General features: G+C 36.5%; 1 protein-coding gene across 1 annotated transcript in view; it reads right to left on the reverse strand.

The window, feature by feature from the left end:
• Positions 1–19,823, reverse strand: part of ZC3H12C (zinc finger CCCH-type containing 12C) — a 56,231-nt gene that overhangs the window by 21,252 nt on the left and 15,156 nt on the right. Inside the window, exon 2 of the mRNA XM_056107682.1 lies at positions 5,249–6,000. Within this exon, the coding sequence (XP_055963657.1) occupies positions 5,249–6,000 (752 nt within the window). The remainder of the gene's footprint in view (positions 1–5,248; positions 6,001–19,823) is intronic.

Genomic DNA, 19,823 nt, shown 5'->3' on the forward strand with positions numbered 1-19,823 from the left:
TGAAGTTAGTGAAGATTGTTGTATCACCATGGAGCCATTAAGCCCTTATAGAAGATTTACAGATTAAGCCATGTGTATATATGCTTTTTAAATCAAGATTCCTTGCCTTCTGCTTTACATCCTGTCCAATGTGGTGTGCTACTTCTGGTTTATCAGTGATGCAGAGTTTGAGATTCGTGGCTGGGCCCTCCAGGAATTCTAAAACACTGAATGGGGTGATACTGCTGGAATTAAATTTTTAACTGGATGGTGACTTTGGGTGTCCTGGACGACTTAGTGTGGCGTGGAACGAGTGATTATTCTTTAAGGTAAATTGAATATGCCACTCTTGTCTGGCTTAAATTCTTCTGGTGATCCCCAATCAATAAGAGAGACTAAATATGCTTTCTATTGGCTAAAAGTGATTCACCTGAAATTATTAGCAAAGAAAATACTTATTCTAAATACTTCTTATAAAACTGAGGTCCATGCACTTATCAGAAGATTTTATCTAAATCTAGAAACTTTGATTTACTGAACAAGAGAGAGTACTTGAAATGATCGGGTGTAGGGAAGGAAAAGGTGGAGGTGAAGAGAGAGGATTTCCAATTGTTTATACCAAAAAGAGAGGGTGCTTCTGCCGCAACAGAATTTGTTCAACAGCATGACATAGAGTAATTTATAAAGGCAGTAGGAGAGGTGGTCCAAAGGGCTGGAGTACATGTTTTGCATGTGAGAGCCCCAAATTCTATCCCCAGTGCTGCCTGATTCGCCAACTACAACTGGGACCAATCCCTGAGCAGAGTCAAGAACAAGCCCTGAGTAGTAACACTGTGTGACTCCAAAAATCAACTCCCCAGGCCTCGTACTCCGAACACCCCTCTTTACACACACACACACACACACACACACACACACACACACACACCATGGCTATAGGAAGTTTTCTTGCTCACCACACCACTTTTCAGTTTTAATGGAGTTAGGTGACTAGGTTATAAAAACTTTTTGAGAAATCAAGGACTTTTAGGAATTCAGTAGTTCTAACAGCTAACCAGTCATACTTCCATCCTTGATAGTTTATAAGACCATACTTTATTAGTGGAATGACAATTCAGATTAACCACCAACCATGGGGAATGAAAAGAGCACTGGATTTAATTAAGAAAATAGGATTTTAAGCTACTGGGTACCTGTGGATAGACTGATTCTGTACTCTCTACAGAACTACTTCAAATTTAATGGAATCACAGATTTTCAAAAACTGCAAAGCTACATTAATGAAATAAAAACTACAGTATCATGAGAAACATTTTCAGAAACATACGTTTTTATTTCTGAGTATGTATCTATAGTATGCATTTCATAGGATAACTCTACTAAGTGCCCAGTTGAAGCGACCTATTTGCTTAGTGAACATTTGCTAAATTACTGAACTTTTTTTAGAAAGATTTTTTTTTATTTATTTGCTTTTTAGGTCACATCTGGCAGTGCACAAGGTTACTCCTGGCTTTGCAGGTAGGAATTAGTCCTGACGGTGTTCAGAGAACCATATGGGATGCTGGGATTCGAACCTAGGTTGGCCGTGTGCAAGGCAAATGCCCTACTGAGCTATCACACTAGCTCCTGAACTTTTTTTTTTTTGTAAAGAAAATTAATTGCATTTTTGGGTCAGGATTTGTTAGCATAGCTTCATGAAATATATTTATTGTTTCGTATTTCAGAATCAGTGTTTTTTGAATGTCTAAAATTTAATACTCAGAAGTTTAGGGCTTCTCGAAATTTAGTTTGCTTTTTTCTATTGTTCCATACTTTGGTCCTCTTTGCTAACAGTGAAATACCTCTCACAAATCAGACTAACTTTCAGGTTTTGTCAGTTTCTGTCTTTATTTCTGAGTCTGTATCTATAGTATGCATTTCATAGCATATGAACAAGTCTACTTGACAGGTGTGCTCAGTTCTTCAATGTGGCATATTAAAAACAGGGTGCTTTACTGAAGAGTACAGCCGGTAGGGTGCCTGCCTTGCATGCAGCCTACCTGGGTTTCATCACCGGCACCAAATCTGGGTCCTCTGAGCCCCACCAGAAGTAACTGCTGATTGGAGAGGCAGAAGTAAGCCCTGAGTGCAGCTGCTGTGGCTCCCAAATAAAAAAGAATAAAAAAATAAAAGAGGGCTACTGATGGCTGGCAGGTAGAGCACACTCCCTGCAAGGCAACACAGGGCTCTTGTGATTTTGGGAAATGTGTTGCTAACCATGTGTATGTGACTTTTTCCTATGAAGTTCTGGGATTCAGCCAGATCTAAGAGCCCATCTTCTTTTAGTTTGTTTGCATTTTTGGCTTTGGGGTCACACCTGGCTGTGCTCAGGGCTTACTCTCAGCTCTATGATTAGGGATCACTCCTTGCAATGCTTGGGATGGTGGAAGGGATTTGAACTAGAGTCAGCCGAGTGCAAAGTGAGCACCTTCACCCCAGCACTATCTCTTCAGACCCTCCTCCCATCTTCTTTTGAAAGAAGTGTTTCAGTAGAAATCACTGTAAACGACTGCTGTTAGAACTGAAATAAAAATGTAAAAACATACCTATAAATTATAAGAATAAAATGAATGGCCAGATTGCTATCTTAAATAAGAAAGATATGGGATAACTAAGTTTTTATTATGTTAGTTACTATATTCTGTCTCTTTAATGGAATAATAACTACAATTTACTGAGCATCTATTTTATACCTGGCATTTGGGATTAATTATCTCTAATTCTAGTACCAAGCCTACAAAAAAAAAATTCCCCTTATAAATTGGAAACCGAAATTGGTGAGTTTGAACAACTTACTCATGATCACAAAAATAATATGTAGGGAATGAAATATTTAAAAATGTTTATTTGATAATTTTAATAAAAATGTCTTTGTTTTCCTACTTTTAATTTACATCTAAAGTATCAGTTATAGCAGCTTCATGGACAACATTTAAGTGAAACTAAAATTTATTCATCTTATATAGGGAATATGTGAGAGATTAGAGAAGAGATAAAATAGTATTCTATTCTTAACTTACCCCTCATATTTACATTTGCTAAATTTATCATAAGTAGGGCATTAATTTCAGAAGTTAAAACATGTTTTATGTAATATAAAATGAGTGTAATCTGCATTTTTATTAAAATTAGCATTTTAGATCAGAAGCAGATGTGTAATTTTAAATATTTTTTTAGTTTAGCTCTATAAATAGAATTTAAAATTTTATTATAAATTTTTATGAATTCTGGCACTTTCAAGGTTATGGATGTGGTACAACATTTTATTGTGGTTGACAGAAAAATGCTGCTAGAATTTTTTTCCTGTCAACCTGTTCTCTCCTGAAATGCCTGAAGCACTTTAGTTTTAGAGTCAGTTTAAAATATATGGTGGAGAGAAAAAAAGACTTTGCATTGTCTCTTATTAATTTTCATAACTATGTTAGATTTTTTCAAATACATTATTTATGTATCTATTATTACTTAAAGTTTTCCTGTAGGTAATTCTCAACACATGGGATAAGTAGTATAGAGGTTTGGTTATCCAACTACTTTTCATTATGTACTAGGTTTCAAACTACATGAGACTGCCCCACTGTGTTATTTCTCTAATGACTCTAATGACACCCACCTTAAAAATTCTTTGAGGAGTTGCAGTTTTCTACATTGCATGATGTTTCTCCCCCAACCCCCACTCCCTCAAGGACTGTTTCTGTGCATCCAAAAAAAAAAAAGTATTTACTTCCAATGCCGAATTCTCCCTGTGTACTTTTCTTGTCTTCTCCGAAATTTTGCTACAAAAATTAAAACCTACTATTGCCTTTTTCTCCTGTCGAGACTTTCCTGTCCTCTCAGTTTATATAGGTTCATTCTTAAAAAGAAAACTACACTAATTAAGTTCTTTCCCCAACTCTTCTTCCCTTTTTCGGTCAAATCTCTGAAACTGTCAAGTTCTATTCCTTCATTTCTTAACATTATGCAATTGGGTTTCTATCTTTAATACCAACTGGCATTCTTGAAGACATGACTTCCTGGCTGTCAGGTTGTCTGATCTCTTTTCGGTAAAATCAACCAGAATTTTCTCCTTAAAACCTCTTTGAGTTTGAGGGCTCTTCTCTCTCTTGACTTATGCAACACTATATTTCTAATACTAATGCTTTCCAAATCACTTTTTCCCTGAATCTTCTATCTGACTTGCTCACATCAACACAGTTCATGCTGAATGATTCTCTACACTGTCATGCATTAGGAATACTCTGGCATTTAAAAAAAATGCAGTTATTTGGACAATACTGTACCCCCACTGAATCTGACTCCCCCAGAGTAGAGATCTGGAAGATGAACTTTTAAAAAGAACTCTGATGATTTTGGCATATAGTAGTTGGAATTATAAGTATTTGTAGGTATTCCTTCAGGATATTTTACTTTCCCTCATTACTCACTCTCCCTCGGCAATTTTGTAATTTTGGATATTATAGAAAACTTTTTGTTGGCAAGTTTGGGAAAGAGTAAACAAAGGAGAGGATATTTAACTAAAGGAATTCTCAGTGGCAGACACACACTTCATACTTTTATGTTTAAGGTCCACTTTATTCCATTAAAGATAGTCGACATCCAAATCAGTATACTAATATTTCTGTAATATACTTTAAATATCACTGCCAAATTATCAATATAAAATATCTCCATTATTGTTCTTTCTCCTCAAAAATCTTTAATAACTGTCAGATTAGAGCCAAGTTTATTTTATTATTGTTATTGTTTGCGTTTTTGGGTCAGCTATGCTCAGGGGTCACTCCTGGCTCTGCACACAGGAATTACTCCTGGCGGTGCTCAGGGGACCATATGGGATGCTGAGGATTGAACTCAGGTGGGGTGTGTGCAAGGCAAACACCCTATGCACTGTACTATTTCTCTGACCTTAGAGCCAAGGGATCTAGTTTGGCTGTCAAGCTTCATACAGCTTGAAATTTTTAAATTGGTTTTTATCTTTCAATGAAGAGTGTAGACAGTTAAGTCAGATATATTTGGGTCTCAGTTATGTTTTGTTTTGAGCTAGCTAATGTAAATCCTGTCTCATAATATCAGATTATTTTAAAAAGGTTGAGGGTTACAAAGTGGACTTCTCATAATTTATGAAGTATTTTCTGCCTTTTACTAAAAACAGTGGTTCTCAGATTTCAACATGCACCAGACAGATCCTTTTTATAAAAGATGTTTGGATGACACCTTTAACTATTTTCCTACTTACCTCATTGCCACATTGCTGCCATCAATAACTATTGGCCTTAGATTTTCCCCATCATCTGTTACAGTATCTTGCATTGGAGATTCAGACCTCTGAGATTCCAGGGAAGAAGTTTCCCGCATTATATTATTAATTGTACTAACTGTTTGTTCAGTCTCACTTTTATTTCCAAGTTTAACAAGTTCTCCCAAAATATCATTGATTAAAGCATCAGTACCAAGTTTGTTTAACACGAGCTGAACCTGTTCTTCAGAATATCCTAACTTAAGTGCAAACTCCAGTTTTGTTTGGTACTCTCGTACGACGTCAGGGGGTTTCTTCACTTCCTTAGATGAGGTCTGGGGCTCTTCAGGTTTAAAGTCTTGCAAAATTTCATTGCGTTTGAGTATGTGAGGTTCTAAACAGGGAGACCTACACAATTGTCTGTGAGTCTTGGTTAATAAGCATGGCTCTGCTGAAACAGTGCTCAGTTGTTCCGACTCATTATCAGAATTTGTGCTTTCTTCAGAATCACCAGCGCTGGCATTTTCTTCAGATACCTCTTTTTCTTCTTTCCCAGAATGAACTTTATCCATTGTTGGCTTTTCTATCATTGACCAAGGTACAGATGTACTTAAATGTGGGTCAGTGCTCTCCACATAAAGGTGGCCTAGGTCATGCCCCAGATGATCCTTCAAGCCCATGAAGCTGTCACATGTACTTGACTCCACTTTGCTGTTTTTTCTGTATTCCTGAATGCAAAGCACTCCGTATTCCTAGAGAAAAATAGAAAATATTAAAATTTTTATATTTACTATTTTATTTTTAGTTTAGTAAAGGGGATGGAAGAGAATGACCAATTATTGAATACCAACTTTATGTTTTGATTATAACCTTTATAGCATCCTTGCAAATATAGGATTATGCCATACTTTTCAGAGGAAGAATATACATAGGAAAGGCCATGTTCCTTCAATATTCCTAACAATATAATTCCATGTTCCTTTCAATATAAGTTTTAACATTAAATTACTCATATTGAGGCCCAGGGGCATCATAGCACCTATTTTAGGTGGGGGCAGCAGGGAGAAGAGGGATTTTTTTTATTTGCACATTTACAGAAAATAGATAAATATTTCACACAAGTAACAACAAATATGCTGAATGTAATCTTATTATTTTAGGAAGTCATCTTTTCTCCTATAGGAGTCTTTTAACTATTTAAAATACTTCAGTTTTACTATTTTCCTGGAAGTCTACTGAGAATAATTGTTATTTCTCTATCAGAACAGGTTAGCAGAAGTTTTCCTCTTCTGCTTCATTCAAGTGCTGTATTCATATCAGTAGTTTACTTATTAAAGCAATTCCAGTGTTCTATCCATAGAAAACATTATTGAACTAGTGGTAGCTGAATTTTAAGATTGTCATAAAATACCTAGTTAAATAACCGAAAAAGGAGAATTAGGAAAACATTTTATTCTAAAACTCTTCAGCATCTTATTTACACTACAAAGAAGCTGTTATATTAATGGTAAGAGATAATGGTAAGTGATTTCCTAAGAAGTCACACATTTGAATGCATACCTGGGGAACATATCAGCGAACAAAATATTTCTACAAAATGAAATAATTATATTATCTATGGTAAATTCTAGGAAGAGAACATGGACTCTTTGGCTTGATAATAAAACACTTTCTAGTGGGTAGGATGTTTGCCTCGCACGTGGCTAACCCAAGTTCAGATCCTGGCACCATAGATGGCTCCCCCAAGTCCCGCCAGTAGTGATCCCTGAGCGCAGAGCCAATAGTAAGCCCTGAGTACAGTTGGGTGTGACCTCCAAACAAAACAAAGCAAAATGAAATTTCTTCAGTGTAGAATTCCTACACACTTCTACAGGAGATTCTTTGAGAAGATAAATTTAATATCACTATTCTAATATAGCATTCAGGAGTTTTCAAAGAAGCATCAGACTCTCCCTGCTCCTGTCTCAACAACTGATAAGAAGAAATACTCCTTAGGAATGTGCTCTCTACATATCTACTCATTGTGAAGTGGCATCTATTTCTATTTTTCATACTAATGATATGCATGAGCCCAATTATGTAGAATTAAAAATAATTTTTGAAAGCAGATCTTTATACTCAAGTGATTTATGAAGTACCATAATGTACTGACATTATAATGCAAGTAACAAATCACAACAGCATCCAATAAAGGGATACAGTTAAAAGAAAAACCAGTACTGTGGCCTTCCTAGAGCGTCCACCAAAAGTGTCTTAAATAAGGAAAACCGATTGGAAGCTGGGCTGCCTGGCAACCAGAAGCTGGTTGCTAAGCTGCACTCTTTTAACATGCCATCATGAATGCTAGCACAGTGAAAGAATAATTTGGCATGAACAAAAGCCTATAAAAGAGACTGGGACTTAAGTGTGTCTGGTTTACCCTCCGAGAACAATGCAGCTGCCAAACCAATCTGGAAGCTCCGACATCATTGTTCTGTAAACCTCACAATCTGCTCTGACTGCGGAAATATATTTAATGGGCAACATTTTTGATCTCCTCTGAAAAATTTGGCTTTTGCTTAAGTGCTGTTTTGAGATACTGAAGATAAAGATTCACTGACCAAGACCTTGAACTGCACTAGCAAACACTACTTTAATACTAAAATTTAATTTTTTCCTTTTGAACTGTTTCAGACATGATAAGTACTTTATGAAAATAAATATGAAAAGTACACCAACGGGGACCATTTACATTAAATGATACACTTAAAGAATAAGTAAAATTTTTCTTAATGTCAACATTTTTCAAAGAAAAACTGATACTGTAAAGTTTTCAAACTAAAAATTATTCACTATAAAGAAATATTTTAATCTTTGTCAGTTTTCAATTTAAAAGAAGTATTAGTGACACTACATAAACCTACTCTATGTAGTTTTATTATATGACAATAATGGAAGAAAAATGACATCAGATGTTTATTTCATTTAGTATTAAACAGATAAAAATCATTTGTATACAAATATATATTATTAACACCACATACCTTTTGCTTGGGATAGTTCGTGTAATATATACACTAATTAAAATTATTAAGAGTTAAAGAGATTTAGGCTAATATGATTTTAATGCTAAGAAGAAATGTAACCTTGACCTATCTACTCTACTTTTAAAAAAGCTAATATAAAATTTTGTTAGGCAGATATCCTTTTAAAAGTTTCTGGTTAAATATTTCCACATTTGACAGTTCTCTATTTATTGAATGATTTCAAAATAGTGGAAAAATTTTTCCAGATTTTATTGTTAACTCAGGTGAAGTTATTCAATGGCTTGTCTAAACTACCATTTAAATAATTTTAAGTTCCTGTAAGTCAATAGATTGGAAAGGAAACAGAACAGATAGAGGCAAATGAGTTCAATTAATAGGCCTAAAATTATGTATGTATTCTCTGTACATACAAATTTAGAATAACTATCTTGTAGTAACCCAGATGGTAAAGATTTCAGTTTTATTACTTGAATCTCCAAAATGCTTTTTACAGTAGGTAACTGCTTCGACCTATTGTGACACTTAAAAAATTTTTTTCAACTATTTTGAAATCATTCAATAAAAAAGTAAGTATCGATTTTAAGATTTAAAAACAAAATATTTACACAGACTGAAATGTTTGTAAATTCCTTATTTTCCTTTTAGGAAATCAATGTAAGATTTTAGGACAAAGAATAACAAATGTTGTGACTTAGAATGTTATTTTGAAAAATAAAAGACAGTAAAGACTCTAGCACCACAAAACTTATTTTTACATGGAAGTAGAAAATACCTTTCTCTGCAGTTTCTAAAATATTGGAATTTACATATATTCAAATGCATATGTGTCATCTTTAAATTAGTCAACTATTAACTAATAATGGTAACTTTCTGTTTATAAGGAACCAGTAACAGCAGATGTTCACAAAAGAGGTCAGAGTTTATATTCATAACATCAAAAAAACTCCAAGAAATATGGCTTAACTTTAAAGCTTTTATCAGGGATGTGTTATAACTGACTTTTATATACTATATTCATGAACACAAAAGGTATTGGGCAAAATTACAGTAGTTTGAAAACAGGTTTCTAGACTTTATAATAAAGCTATAGATTTTTTTCCAGATAGGTACTAGACACTCTGCTTTTCTTACTAAAGACTCAGGAAGTTAAATTTTATACTATTTATTGAAAATGAACAAAACTTTATGATAATGTTATAGATGAAAATGAAATGAAAATATTTTAATTACCAAAAAAGAAACTTTAGTAGACTTATGTTATAATGATTATTTACTAGAAATTTGCGGTATATACATATACTGCATTATAAAGTGAACATATTTTCCGAAAGTTCTCATTAGGTGACTTGGAAAATCCTTCACCTCTGGAAAGCCAAAAAGGAATTATATTCTAATATATTAATGTTCTCATATAATCAGAGTATCAGGTCACAAACATGTTAAATCAGTTTATTTGTTTGTAACATAAAGTTACAATGCCACAAATGAGGTTTTATTTCTTACCCAAATGGTAATATTATGAAAACAATAAAAAAATAATGAATATGTAATAAATACGGACTGCTGTAGTCTCTGTGTATTTAATTACTATTGTATTTCGGTGAGTGCTGTTGTCTGCATCCCTCTAGCTAACAAAGGAAGGATGTCCCTTTGAACAGATTGGTTAATGCTCTGGGGCAACAGATGTCTACTGGAACTGCAGGAGACCAGCAACTGGTGGCCTGCCCATCTTCTGAAAACTTTCAATAGACTTATGCATATGTTCACACAATAGGGCATGTGGTAGAAATGAAAACCTCTTTTTAACCCTTTATGTTCTTTCTTTCCCCTCCTAACTGATGGATGAAAGTCTTTGTCTTCACCTCCCTTCCTCATTACAGAACTCTTGAAAGCATTAATTCTTGGAATGACATCTTCGATCTAATGTCTGAAACCAATCCATGGAAGAAAAGGTGGGAAAGAAGTAGAAACTGTACATGAGGATTTAAAACTACAAATTACTCAAATGCTTAATCATCATTTTAAAGGCAAGCTTTTGAAATCATCAACCCATATATCCAATCCTCCCCCAAGTTAATTTTTTAAGACAGTGGAAAACTATCTGACCTTACCATTACTTTGTAGTACCTAATATGAACAGTGACATCTTAAAAACAAGAATTTGACAAGATGAAATCTTATTGTTATTAAAATATCAGAATGTTCTAACTTATTTTTAAGTACTGAAGACTGTCTCCCATGCCTAATGCTTTGCAAATGTTTGTGAAGCTCTAATTAGTAACTCCAGAACACAGAAATGTAAAAATCTGCCTCACAGACATATTTTACAAGAAAAATTAAATTTTCTTTTATTTTGGCACATGCAATAATTTAAAGTCTCTCAACTGACGTGCTTATTTTCCTTACAGAGTTCAAATTAATACTCTGTATTTAGGCAAAGCCTAACTTTCCAAGGCATTAAGTAGCACAGTTACTCACGTTAGCAGGAAAATACAAAGACATTGGTTTCTGTAGCAGCTTCGGCAGTAACTCCTTAACACAATTTTAGCTGCAGACTTCCAGGCAGGCAAGAAGAACAATGAATGCTTGAACAGATGGAATGGCAGTGTCTTTGCTTAACCTATTACCGAGTGGAGTAACAGCCAATCATAGGCCAGAAAGCTCACAATTAGTTGGTCAGGCAGATGCAAACCAACCTCAGCACCCTGCGTCAGGTTCCTAGGTTTCTAAGATAAGCAAGTTGATGTCATTCTCTGGGTCTGCCCGGGGCAGCATGTGTATTAACAAGGCGGTGTGCAGCAACAATAGGCCATACAAAACTGACTAGTAGGCAGCTGCTCTATGAGAGCAGAGTCATTAGGGAGCAGGCTGCCAACCAGAAACACCTGGCTTTGGCAGGCTTCAGCTTTTCCTTCTTGCTTTTAATGCGTGAAACAAAGATACCAATTCTATCTTAAAGTAGTAAAAGTTGCATGTTCCCCAAAAGTTGGGGCCATAGTCTTAGCTTTTTGTTTTTGGGAAATAAAATTAAGTATGTCCAAGGATTAATTAACTACTGCAGCAATTCCATTTCTTTAATAAGTGAGTTATTGGTAAAAAAGAGGCAAAGTTATAGTAAAACTCTTCATCATGGAAATATCGGGAAACTGAAAATATATTAAAATATCAATTACTCTGCTGTAAAGAGAATTAAAATTTAAAATGCGATAAAATTAAAACAGCGAAAATGAGACTTAACAACTCACAGTGCTTTTTTAAAAGTACTTTTAGAAGTATCATGTAGTAAAATGAGACGAGTCATTGCAAGTCATAAAACAAGTCGAACATGAGTCATCTAAACTGTACATGTAGATAAAACTATTTAACTTCACCCGAAAATCACCACAATGACTTGTCTAAAATAGTTTAAAAACAGTAGTGTAAAATTCTTTCATCAAAGATACGAACCATGTAAGTAAAAGCAAAATTTTTCATTGTTTTAAATGTACAGTGTATAAATTTAAAAATGTACATTTCATAAAATGTGCCAGACAAATTTCAGTTTAGAAACAAGGTAATGTTATAAAGTATACTGTGATATTTTAAAATATAAAATATACAAAAATAATCTTCCTCAGTGAAAAATCTTGTTATCCATGATTTATACCAAAGTTCCAGACTGTAGCATGCACGATACTATGGACCTATGGGCTACTTGCTTTTGAGAGCTACCTACATAGAAGTTACCTATTAAGTGGCCACTCATCATGAAAAAACCAAATTCAACCCAAATTGAAATACTGTAGGTACTGTGACTGTGGGAAACCAGAAACCTAGAGCTGGCCTGCCATCTGTACATGTGAACTTGAAACACATACACACAGGGCATTCCCATTACATTTCAATACATATAAAAAGAGTAAAGCAAAAAGCTATTCTTAAAATATAATTTTCTGATAAAAGCTGATTTATGTAGAACTTAAGACTTCTCCATTATGATCATAACTCTAAAATATAAAACTGGGTAAAAATATCCCCCCCAAATCTAAATCAAACCTTTTCCTACACACAAATATAGAGGTTACTCACAATTTAGGATTATCTGTGAATACTTGAATAAAAAATGGGACTTCTGGCCATATCCTTATTGTGCCCACTCAAATGTAAATGAGATCTTTCTATTTATAAAATACAAGATCTGTCCTCTGTGGGTAAATGTTTTTAGTTATATCACTGAAAACATTTGTTATGCCTATTAAAAGCCTACAAATTACTGCTTCCAGAAAACTAAAATATAAAATATGATATTGTAGCTTGTTCTTTGACACAATTACTCCCTCACATGAGTTCAGTATTTCATGAAAGTATATCATTCCAAAAGTATAAGCAAACCTAAAAATCAAAAATGTTTTTGTCCTATATGCAGTTTTTAGGTTCATAATTTCAAAGAAGTTTCTAAAAGCAATTAACTTTTTTCCTGCCAAGTTTTACAATAATGTTCCTGTAAGAGTCTAATTTCAGAAGCCCACTAAAAATCAAGATAAAAAGGTAAAAGGTAAAGGCCCTCCCATTGTTCATCGATTTGCTCGAGCGGGCCCAGTAACGTCTCCATTGGAGATTTTGTTGTTACTGTGTTTGGCATATCGAATACATCACGGGTGGCTTGCCAGGCTCTGCCCTGCGGGCGAGATACTCTCGGTAGCTTGCCGGGCTCTCCGAGAGGGGCGGAGGAATCGAACTCGGGTTGGCCATGTTGGCTGCGTGCAAGGCAAACACCCTACCGCTGTGCTATCGCTCCAGCTCCAAAAATCAAGATAAATTATCTCTAATATAATAATTTATTGCAAATGACAAGTTACAAAGAATTCATTTTTTTGTCTTGGGTAAGCTTATGTCCCTTACAGAAAGAAGTATTTTTCTTTTTCTTGTGTGGTAGAGTGGTGCATTTTAAATTTATCATTTAATTACCTGGTTGAAAATTATCGACCCTAAAAGGAGTAAGAAAGATAAAGACCACTAGTAAAGGTAAAGGTAAAGGCCCTCCCGTTGATCGTCGATTTGCTCGAGCGGGCCCAGTAACGTCTCCATTGGAGACTTTGTTGTTACTGTGTCTGGCATATCGAATACTCTCGGTAGCTTGCCGGGCTCTCCGAGAGGGGCGGAGGAATCGAACTCGGGTCGGCCATGTTGGCCGCGTGTAAGGCGAACGCCCTACCCGCTGTGCTATCGCTCCAGCCCAAAGACCACTAGTATGGTTTGTAAATATACACTTTGCCAGTAGCAAATGTACTTTATCAGTACACTAACAAATACACAAAATTTGATTAAATGAGAGAAAAGGACAAAACATACATCCATGAAAAGCAGTTACAACTAAACTAATAAATGAATATTAATAGATCTATACTGAGGTCAATATTTATGAATTCATATTAAAACATTCTTTTGCATATAAAAAGGAAATGCCTTAGTATGAATAGTTTGCTCTTTTTCTGTTGATTTTTTTTCTTCCTTCTCTATACCTCTTTCTACTACATAATTATTTTATGGCTTTAATTCTGGAGGAGGAATCATCTCACTAATTCCTCCCACACTGAACACAAAGAATGAGAGCAAACTACCCAAGAACTCAGCAGGAACCCTGATCTCTATCACTGGATTAAGCTTTTTTTGCAAATAGCAAATAAAGGCAGTGATCTGAAAAAGCTAATCAGATCCTGCTGTGGTATTTAGGCTATCTTGGTTGCTAGTATTGGATAATGTTAAGTACATTAAAACATCTGTAGGTAAAAAGTGAGCCCTGGTCTGCTCTTCTTAGTCACATGGCCCAAAAGTAAATATGAACAACTGTAATGGGGCTCTTTTTGGATGACTGCAATAATGAGTATAATCAGGACAGAAAAAAAAATCAGTATATAGTTTCAAGAGGATAAGAAAATTACATAATACCAAGGGTGTATCTAACAGTTGAAAAACATCAACTATTTGAGATGATCTTCTACATTTGCTAAAAAACATATGGGCCTTGATGCTGGTGTATGTAACTGATTCCCCATGCCAGTGATGATCACCCAAGTCAATTTTCTGGTATATTTCTCCTAAAATGGATTTTTTTCTCTTTTGATATACAATTTTTGGCTGCAGATGTGTGGGTCAAGCGGTAGAGGGCTTCTGCCTTACATACTTACTCTTAGTCTGACTCTTGCCACCAGCAGTACCAAAAGGTATAGCTCTGATGACATCCCAAGTACTACTAGGTGCACTCATCACAAAATGTGGCCTCTCATGTTTGCCACTCAAAGCCTCTTTTGCAGACCACAACACTCAAAAGGAGAGAGAGAACACAAGGGATTGCCCTGCCACAGAGGCAGGGTGAGATGGGAGGGATGGGGGTGGGAGGGATACTATCCATGGTGGTGGAAAATGGGCACTGGTGGAGGGATGGGTATTTGATCATTGTATAATCGAAACCCAAGCACAAAAAATTGTAAATCTACAACTGTACCTCATGGTGTTTCACTAAAAATAAAAAAAAATGTGGCCTCTACTATATATACACACACACACACACACACACACACATACATATATATGTATGTGTGTTTAAATTTTTTTTTTCTTTTTGGGTCACACCTGGCAATGCTCAGGGGTTACTCCTGGCTCATGCACTCAGGAATTACTCCTGGCGGTGCTCAGGGGACCATATGGGATGCTGGGAATCAAACCCGTGTTGGCCATGTTGGCTGCATGCAAGGCAAACGCCCTACCTGCTGTGCTATTGCTCCAGCCCCTAAAAAATTTTTTTTTAATTTTGTGCCATCCTCTTACACCATCTAAACAATTTTGTTGTTGTTGATTTGGGTTTTTTCTGTTTATTTATAAAAAAAATATTGTTTTTTCTTTTTGGATTTTTGGCCACACTTGGTGGTGCTCATGGATCACTCCTGGTGGTTCTTAGGGGACAATGTGTGGGACCAGAGATCAAAATCAGGTTTGCCACATGCAAAGCAATCTCCTAGTTTGCTGTACTGTCTCTGATGCCATGAGCTTTTCTTTATCCACTCTTCCATCATTGGACATGTGTGTTGTTTTCACATCTTGGCTATTAAATTAAATCAGTGCTGCAGTGAATATATTGGGCATTTATCTCTTTGAGTTAATATTCTTGTATTCTTGAGATAGATGCCAAGGAGTAGAAATACTGGGTTCTATGGTAGTTTTGTTTTTAACATAAAATTGTGTTATGTATACACAATGTAATATTATTCTGCTGTTAGAAGAGATGAAATGTTAACTTTTAATGCAACTTAGAAATAAGTCAGAGGCAAATGTCAGTTTGCCAAAATGTCAGATCTCACTGACAAGAGAACTGAAATTCTCTTGTCAGTGAGTATGGGGGGTTGGGGGGGGCAGGGATGTGGATAACACCAATACTATTACTGTAAAAATTTAGAGTAATTAATAGGGGCCAGCAAGATTGTACAGGAGTTAGAGCTTGTGCCTTGCATGTGCTCAATTGTGGTTCATTTTCTGGTGCTAGATGCTCCCCTGACCACTACTGGGCTCAGGCACTGCTGACATGGCCATGGTGTTCTCCAGCACTACAGGACCCTCACAGCACTTATCTTTGGACTCTAACACTGACTCAGTGGCCAGGTTGGTCAAGAACCGTCAGGAGAGGCCTCTGAGCACTGCTGGGGAAGTACAGAAAAAAACTTTTTTTTTTTCTTTTTGGTTGTACCCGGCAATGCTCGAGGGTTACTCCTGGCCCTGCACTCAGGAATTACTTCTGGCAGTGCTCGGGGGACCATATGGGGTGCTGTGGATTGAACCTGGGTCGGCCGTGTGCAAGGCAAACACCCTACCCTCTGTACTATCTCTCCAGCCACCCCCCCAAAACCCCCCTCACAATTTTTAATGAGTTTTTCATTAGAATTTTAACTGTCTTGGGGAGGAGGGTAGTATATAGCAGATGGTACCTGGGAACTTTTCCTAGCTCTGTGCTCAGGGGTCTCTGTGCTGAGTCATTGCTCTTGGTGGTGCCAGGGACCAAACCTGAATCACCTGCTTACGAAGTATAAGGTGTTGAACTATCTCACCAGCCCCATAAAATTGTAACCTTTCAGCCTTTTAGGTACAACTAGGAAAATCTGATAAAACCTTACTGCCATGTAATATTATTATTAAGATTGAGTTGAAAGTTTAAAAAGTTACACATTTGAGAAACTAACTCCTCTTTTGAAATGCCGTTATAAAATGGGTCTGTACTCTACAGTTACGGCAGTTATTTATGAACTAGGCTGTAAGCTTCTTGAGGAAGCACCATTCATGCAGTCCTCTGCCATCTACATGTACAGATGGTGTGAAGCAACAGTGTGATGATGTCTAGAAGATGTGGTGAAACTAACGGGACCAGTAAAAAATACCAAAACAATAGCTTCTTGTAAATTTTGATGCAGGTGCGCCTCTGAATAGAAATTCTCTACTAGTTTTGATTACTCCTTAGTGACAGCATAAGATCGGCAAAGACCCCCAGTTAATCACATACTCTCCTAGTTATGATTCTACCACTGGTGCTGTTTTCAACAGTCACGAAAGATGTGGGATAACGAGTTTCCTTGGTGAGAGGACTTTTCCTGAGCCTCCTCCAGCTTCAACTTCTTAACAGGAGGCATCCATTGCAGTCACATTTGGCTTCTTCCTCTTTACTAGAGTTATTTATCTGATGGCTGAGTCTCGAAAGAGGCATTGTGCAAGTCCAGCACCCTTATTTGCACGTTTGTGCCAGGATCAGTTCATATGCTGAAAGCACATGGCAGCTCTGCGCTCTAGCACTGCCTGTGATTGTGGTTGAATCCCATTCTGGATTTCAGTGTTATGCCCTTTCTGCTCTGCTCTTAAATAGTTTTCTCCAGTACTATACTATATCCATATGCCTGTTTCTTTTTCTCAATTGATTCGGAAAAGAACTAGGAAAAAAGACTTCCCCCTAACAGTATTCAACAGTACAAAGTTTCATTACAAAAGATAATGGCTACTAAAACCAGGAGGTTTACTCCATGGCTTGGAGGCCAGCCGCACACGCGAGGGGAAAAGGCAGCTCAGATAGAGAAGGGAGCACCAAATAAAGGGTGTTGGGAGGATCCTTCCGTGATGGGAGATGCATGCTGAAAGTAGACTATAGACCAAACATGATTGCCACTCAATGCCTCTTTTGCAAACCACAGCACCCAAAAGGGGAGAGAGAACAAAAGGCAATCCCTGCCACAGAGGCATGGTGGGATGGGGTGTGGGAGGGATACTGGGACCCGTGGTGGTGGAAAATGGGCACTGGTGGAGGGATGGGTACTCGATCATTGTATAACTGAAACTCAAGCACAAAAATTTGTTAAGTCTACAATTGTATCTCATGGTGTTTCACTAATAAAAATTTAAAAAATAAAAAATAATGGCTACTAAAGAAGAAAAATGATTAAGAGGGGCCAGAAAGATAGTACAGGAGCTTAGTTGCTTTTCCTGCCTTGGAGACCCCCGACTCTTGTTTGCTTCAGCACTACATATGGTTCTCCAAGTACCACCAGGGGTCACTCTTGAGCAGGGAGCCAGGAATAGTCCCCAAAGGGGAATGTTGGGGGCGGGAGTGAGGGGGAGATGGAGTGGGGAAAAACGGGGATAAGGTACCAGCTTTGCATATGAGCAATCACATTTCAATCCCCAGCACTGCAAATGGTCCCCTCAGCAATGCCAGGAGTGACACCTAAGTATCAAAGGGTGGGTACCAAAACAACAACAAAATGATGAGTATATAAATTAATCTTAACCAAACTTGTTTATATAATAATATACTGAAGGGATAAAGTTTTAAAAAAGAAAATTCTCTAACATATAAAGTAGATAATGCTCTTCAAAGCCAAAACTTTTTAAGGCTTGATTATGATATTTCAAAATCCTGCCACTAAGTTCAGATTACCTTCAGTTATATTTAGGGTTCAGAGACAAATATGAAATTAAAGGTCTGGAGAGGTAGCTCAGGTGGTGCAGCAGATGCATGGTTCAGTTTCATCCCTGGTACCTCATGACCTTCTGAGCACTGATGGATGTTGCGGAGGTGTGACCCCCCATAAAACTGCATCAGATAGAATTGGTAGGGGATCCATCATTAGGTTTGTTTATCCAGAAGAGAGCAGTAAGTATAAGGGAACTCAGGAAAAGCATCATACGCAACAAATAATAGAAAAGGGACTAAGACCAACTAAGATTCAATACTTTGTTCATTACAAATCTGACCTAAATTGCAGGCCCTTCCTAAAATACAATGTAAAGCTCTTAGGAACCTAATTCTTCATTTCCTTTAGGAGCGTGATGGCTCAGCATTTGCAGCTACTTGACAAAAAATAAATATAAAACATCTGTAAAAACAAAACAAAGCTACTTGACAGAAATACAAAATATCTATAAAAACAAAACAGACCCCTTCCCCCAAGAATTTATCATAATTTTTGTTTTCAAAACTTGAGATCATGTCTGCAACTTTTCATACTATGCAGCAAGTGGGTACGTCCTATGTACTAGATGGTGGAGAAACAAGAACAAAGTCTGTTTCACTTTGCTTACAGTGTAGGACTGGGGCACGGGAAGAGAACAGAAACAACCGAAACATTCCAGTTAATGGTAAATGCTATGAAATCACTTGGAATCAGGAAGGGTTCTCTGAGAATGTTAGAGATGTTCAGATACCTAATGAAGTGAGAGGAAATGTGTGCTAGGAAGACAGAGGATTAAGTACAAACCTCAGAGATGAAAATGTGATAGGGAACAGCTCAGTGGCCACTTTGTCTGGATGGCAAGTGAACAAGGAACGGAGTCAGAGGTCACAGCAAGGATCTGGCTTTTATTCTGATCTGGGAAACTTCTTAGGGGTTTAGAGCTATTAGTATAAAAGAGCTTGATATCATTTCCTCTGCTCAAAAGTTGGGCTTACCTCTATATTTTTTGTTGTTTCACTGATCTTTCTCTAGTTCTATGCTGTGCCATATAGTAAGAACTGTTGATTTATAAAAGACTTTGACTTAGAACCCTATCATAAATTGAAAATGGCATAAAATGAAAATACATTATAACCTAGCTTAGTATATTCTAATCTAGCCCACCTTAAACACGCTTTTTAAAAACAGACATTAACCAAGTTGGGTAAAATCATCTAATATAAGGCATATTTTGTAATAAATGTGTAATAGCTCATGCAAATTTATTGAATGCCGTATTGAAAGTGAAAATCTGTAGATTCTTTATCTTCGTGTTCATCTTCGTGGTTGACTGGAGATTACTCACTGCCAACGGCCCAGCATCACACAAGAGTACCCTATAGCAAGTGCTAGTTTAGGGAATGATTAAAATTCAATATTTCAAATATAGTCCCTACTGAAAACCTATGCTCTTATGCCATCATGAACTTGAAAAGTCCTAAGTCTGAACTATCATTAGTGGGGAGGATCTGTATATTAAGCACCTTGCATTGTTCAAGTCTCCTATCAGCACTTTTTCCCTCTCCATGTTTATACTTTATCCTG

Source organism: Sorex fumeus, unplaced genomic scaffold, assembly GCF_029834395.1.
Source record: "Sorex fumeus unplaced genomic scaffold, SorFum_2.1 ptg000169l, whole genome shotgun sequence".
In the NCBI taxonomy this organism is placed as follows: Eukaryota; Metazoa; Chordata; class Mammalia; order Eulipotyphla; family Soricidae; genus Sorex; species Sorex fumeus.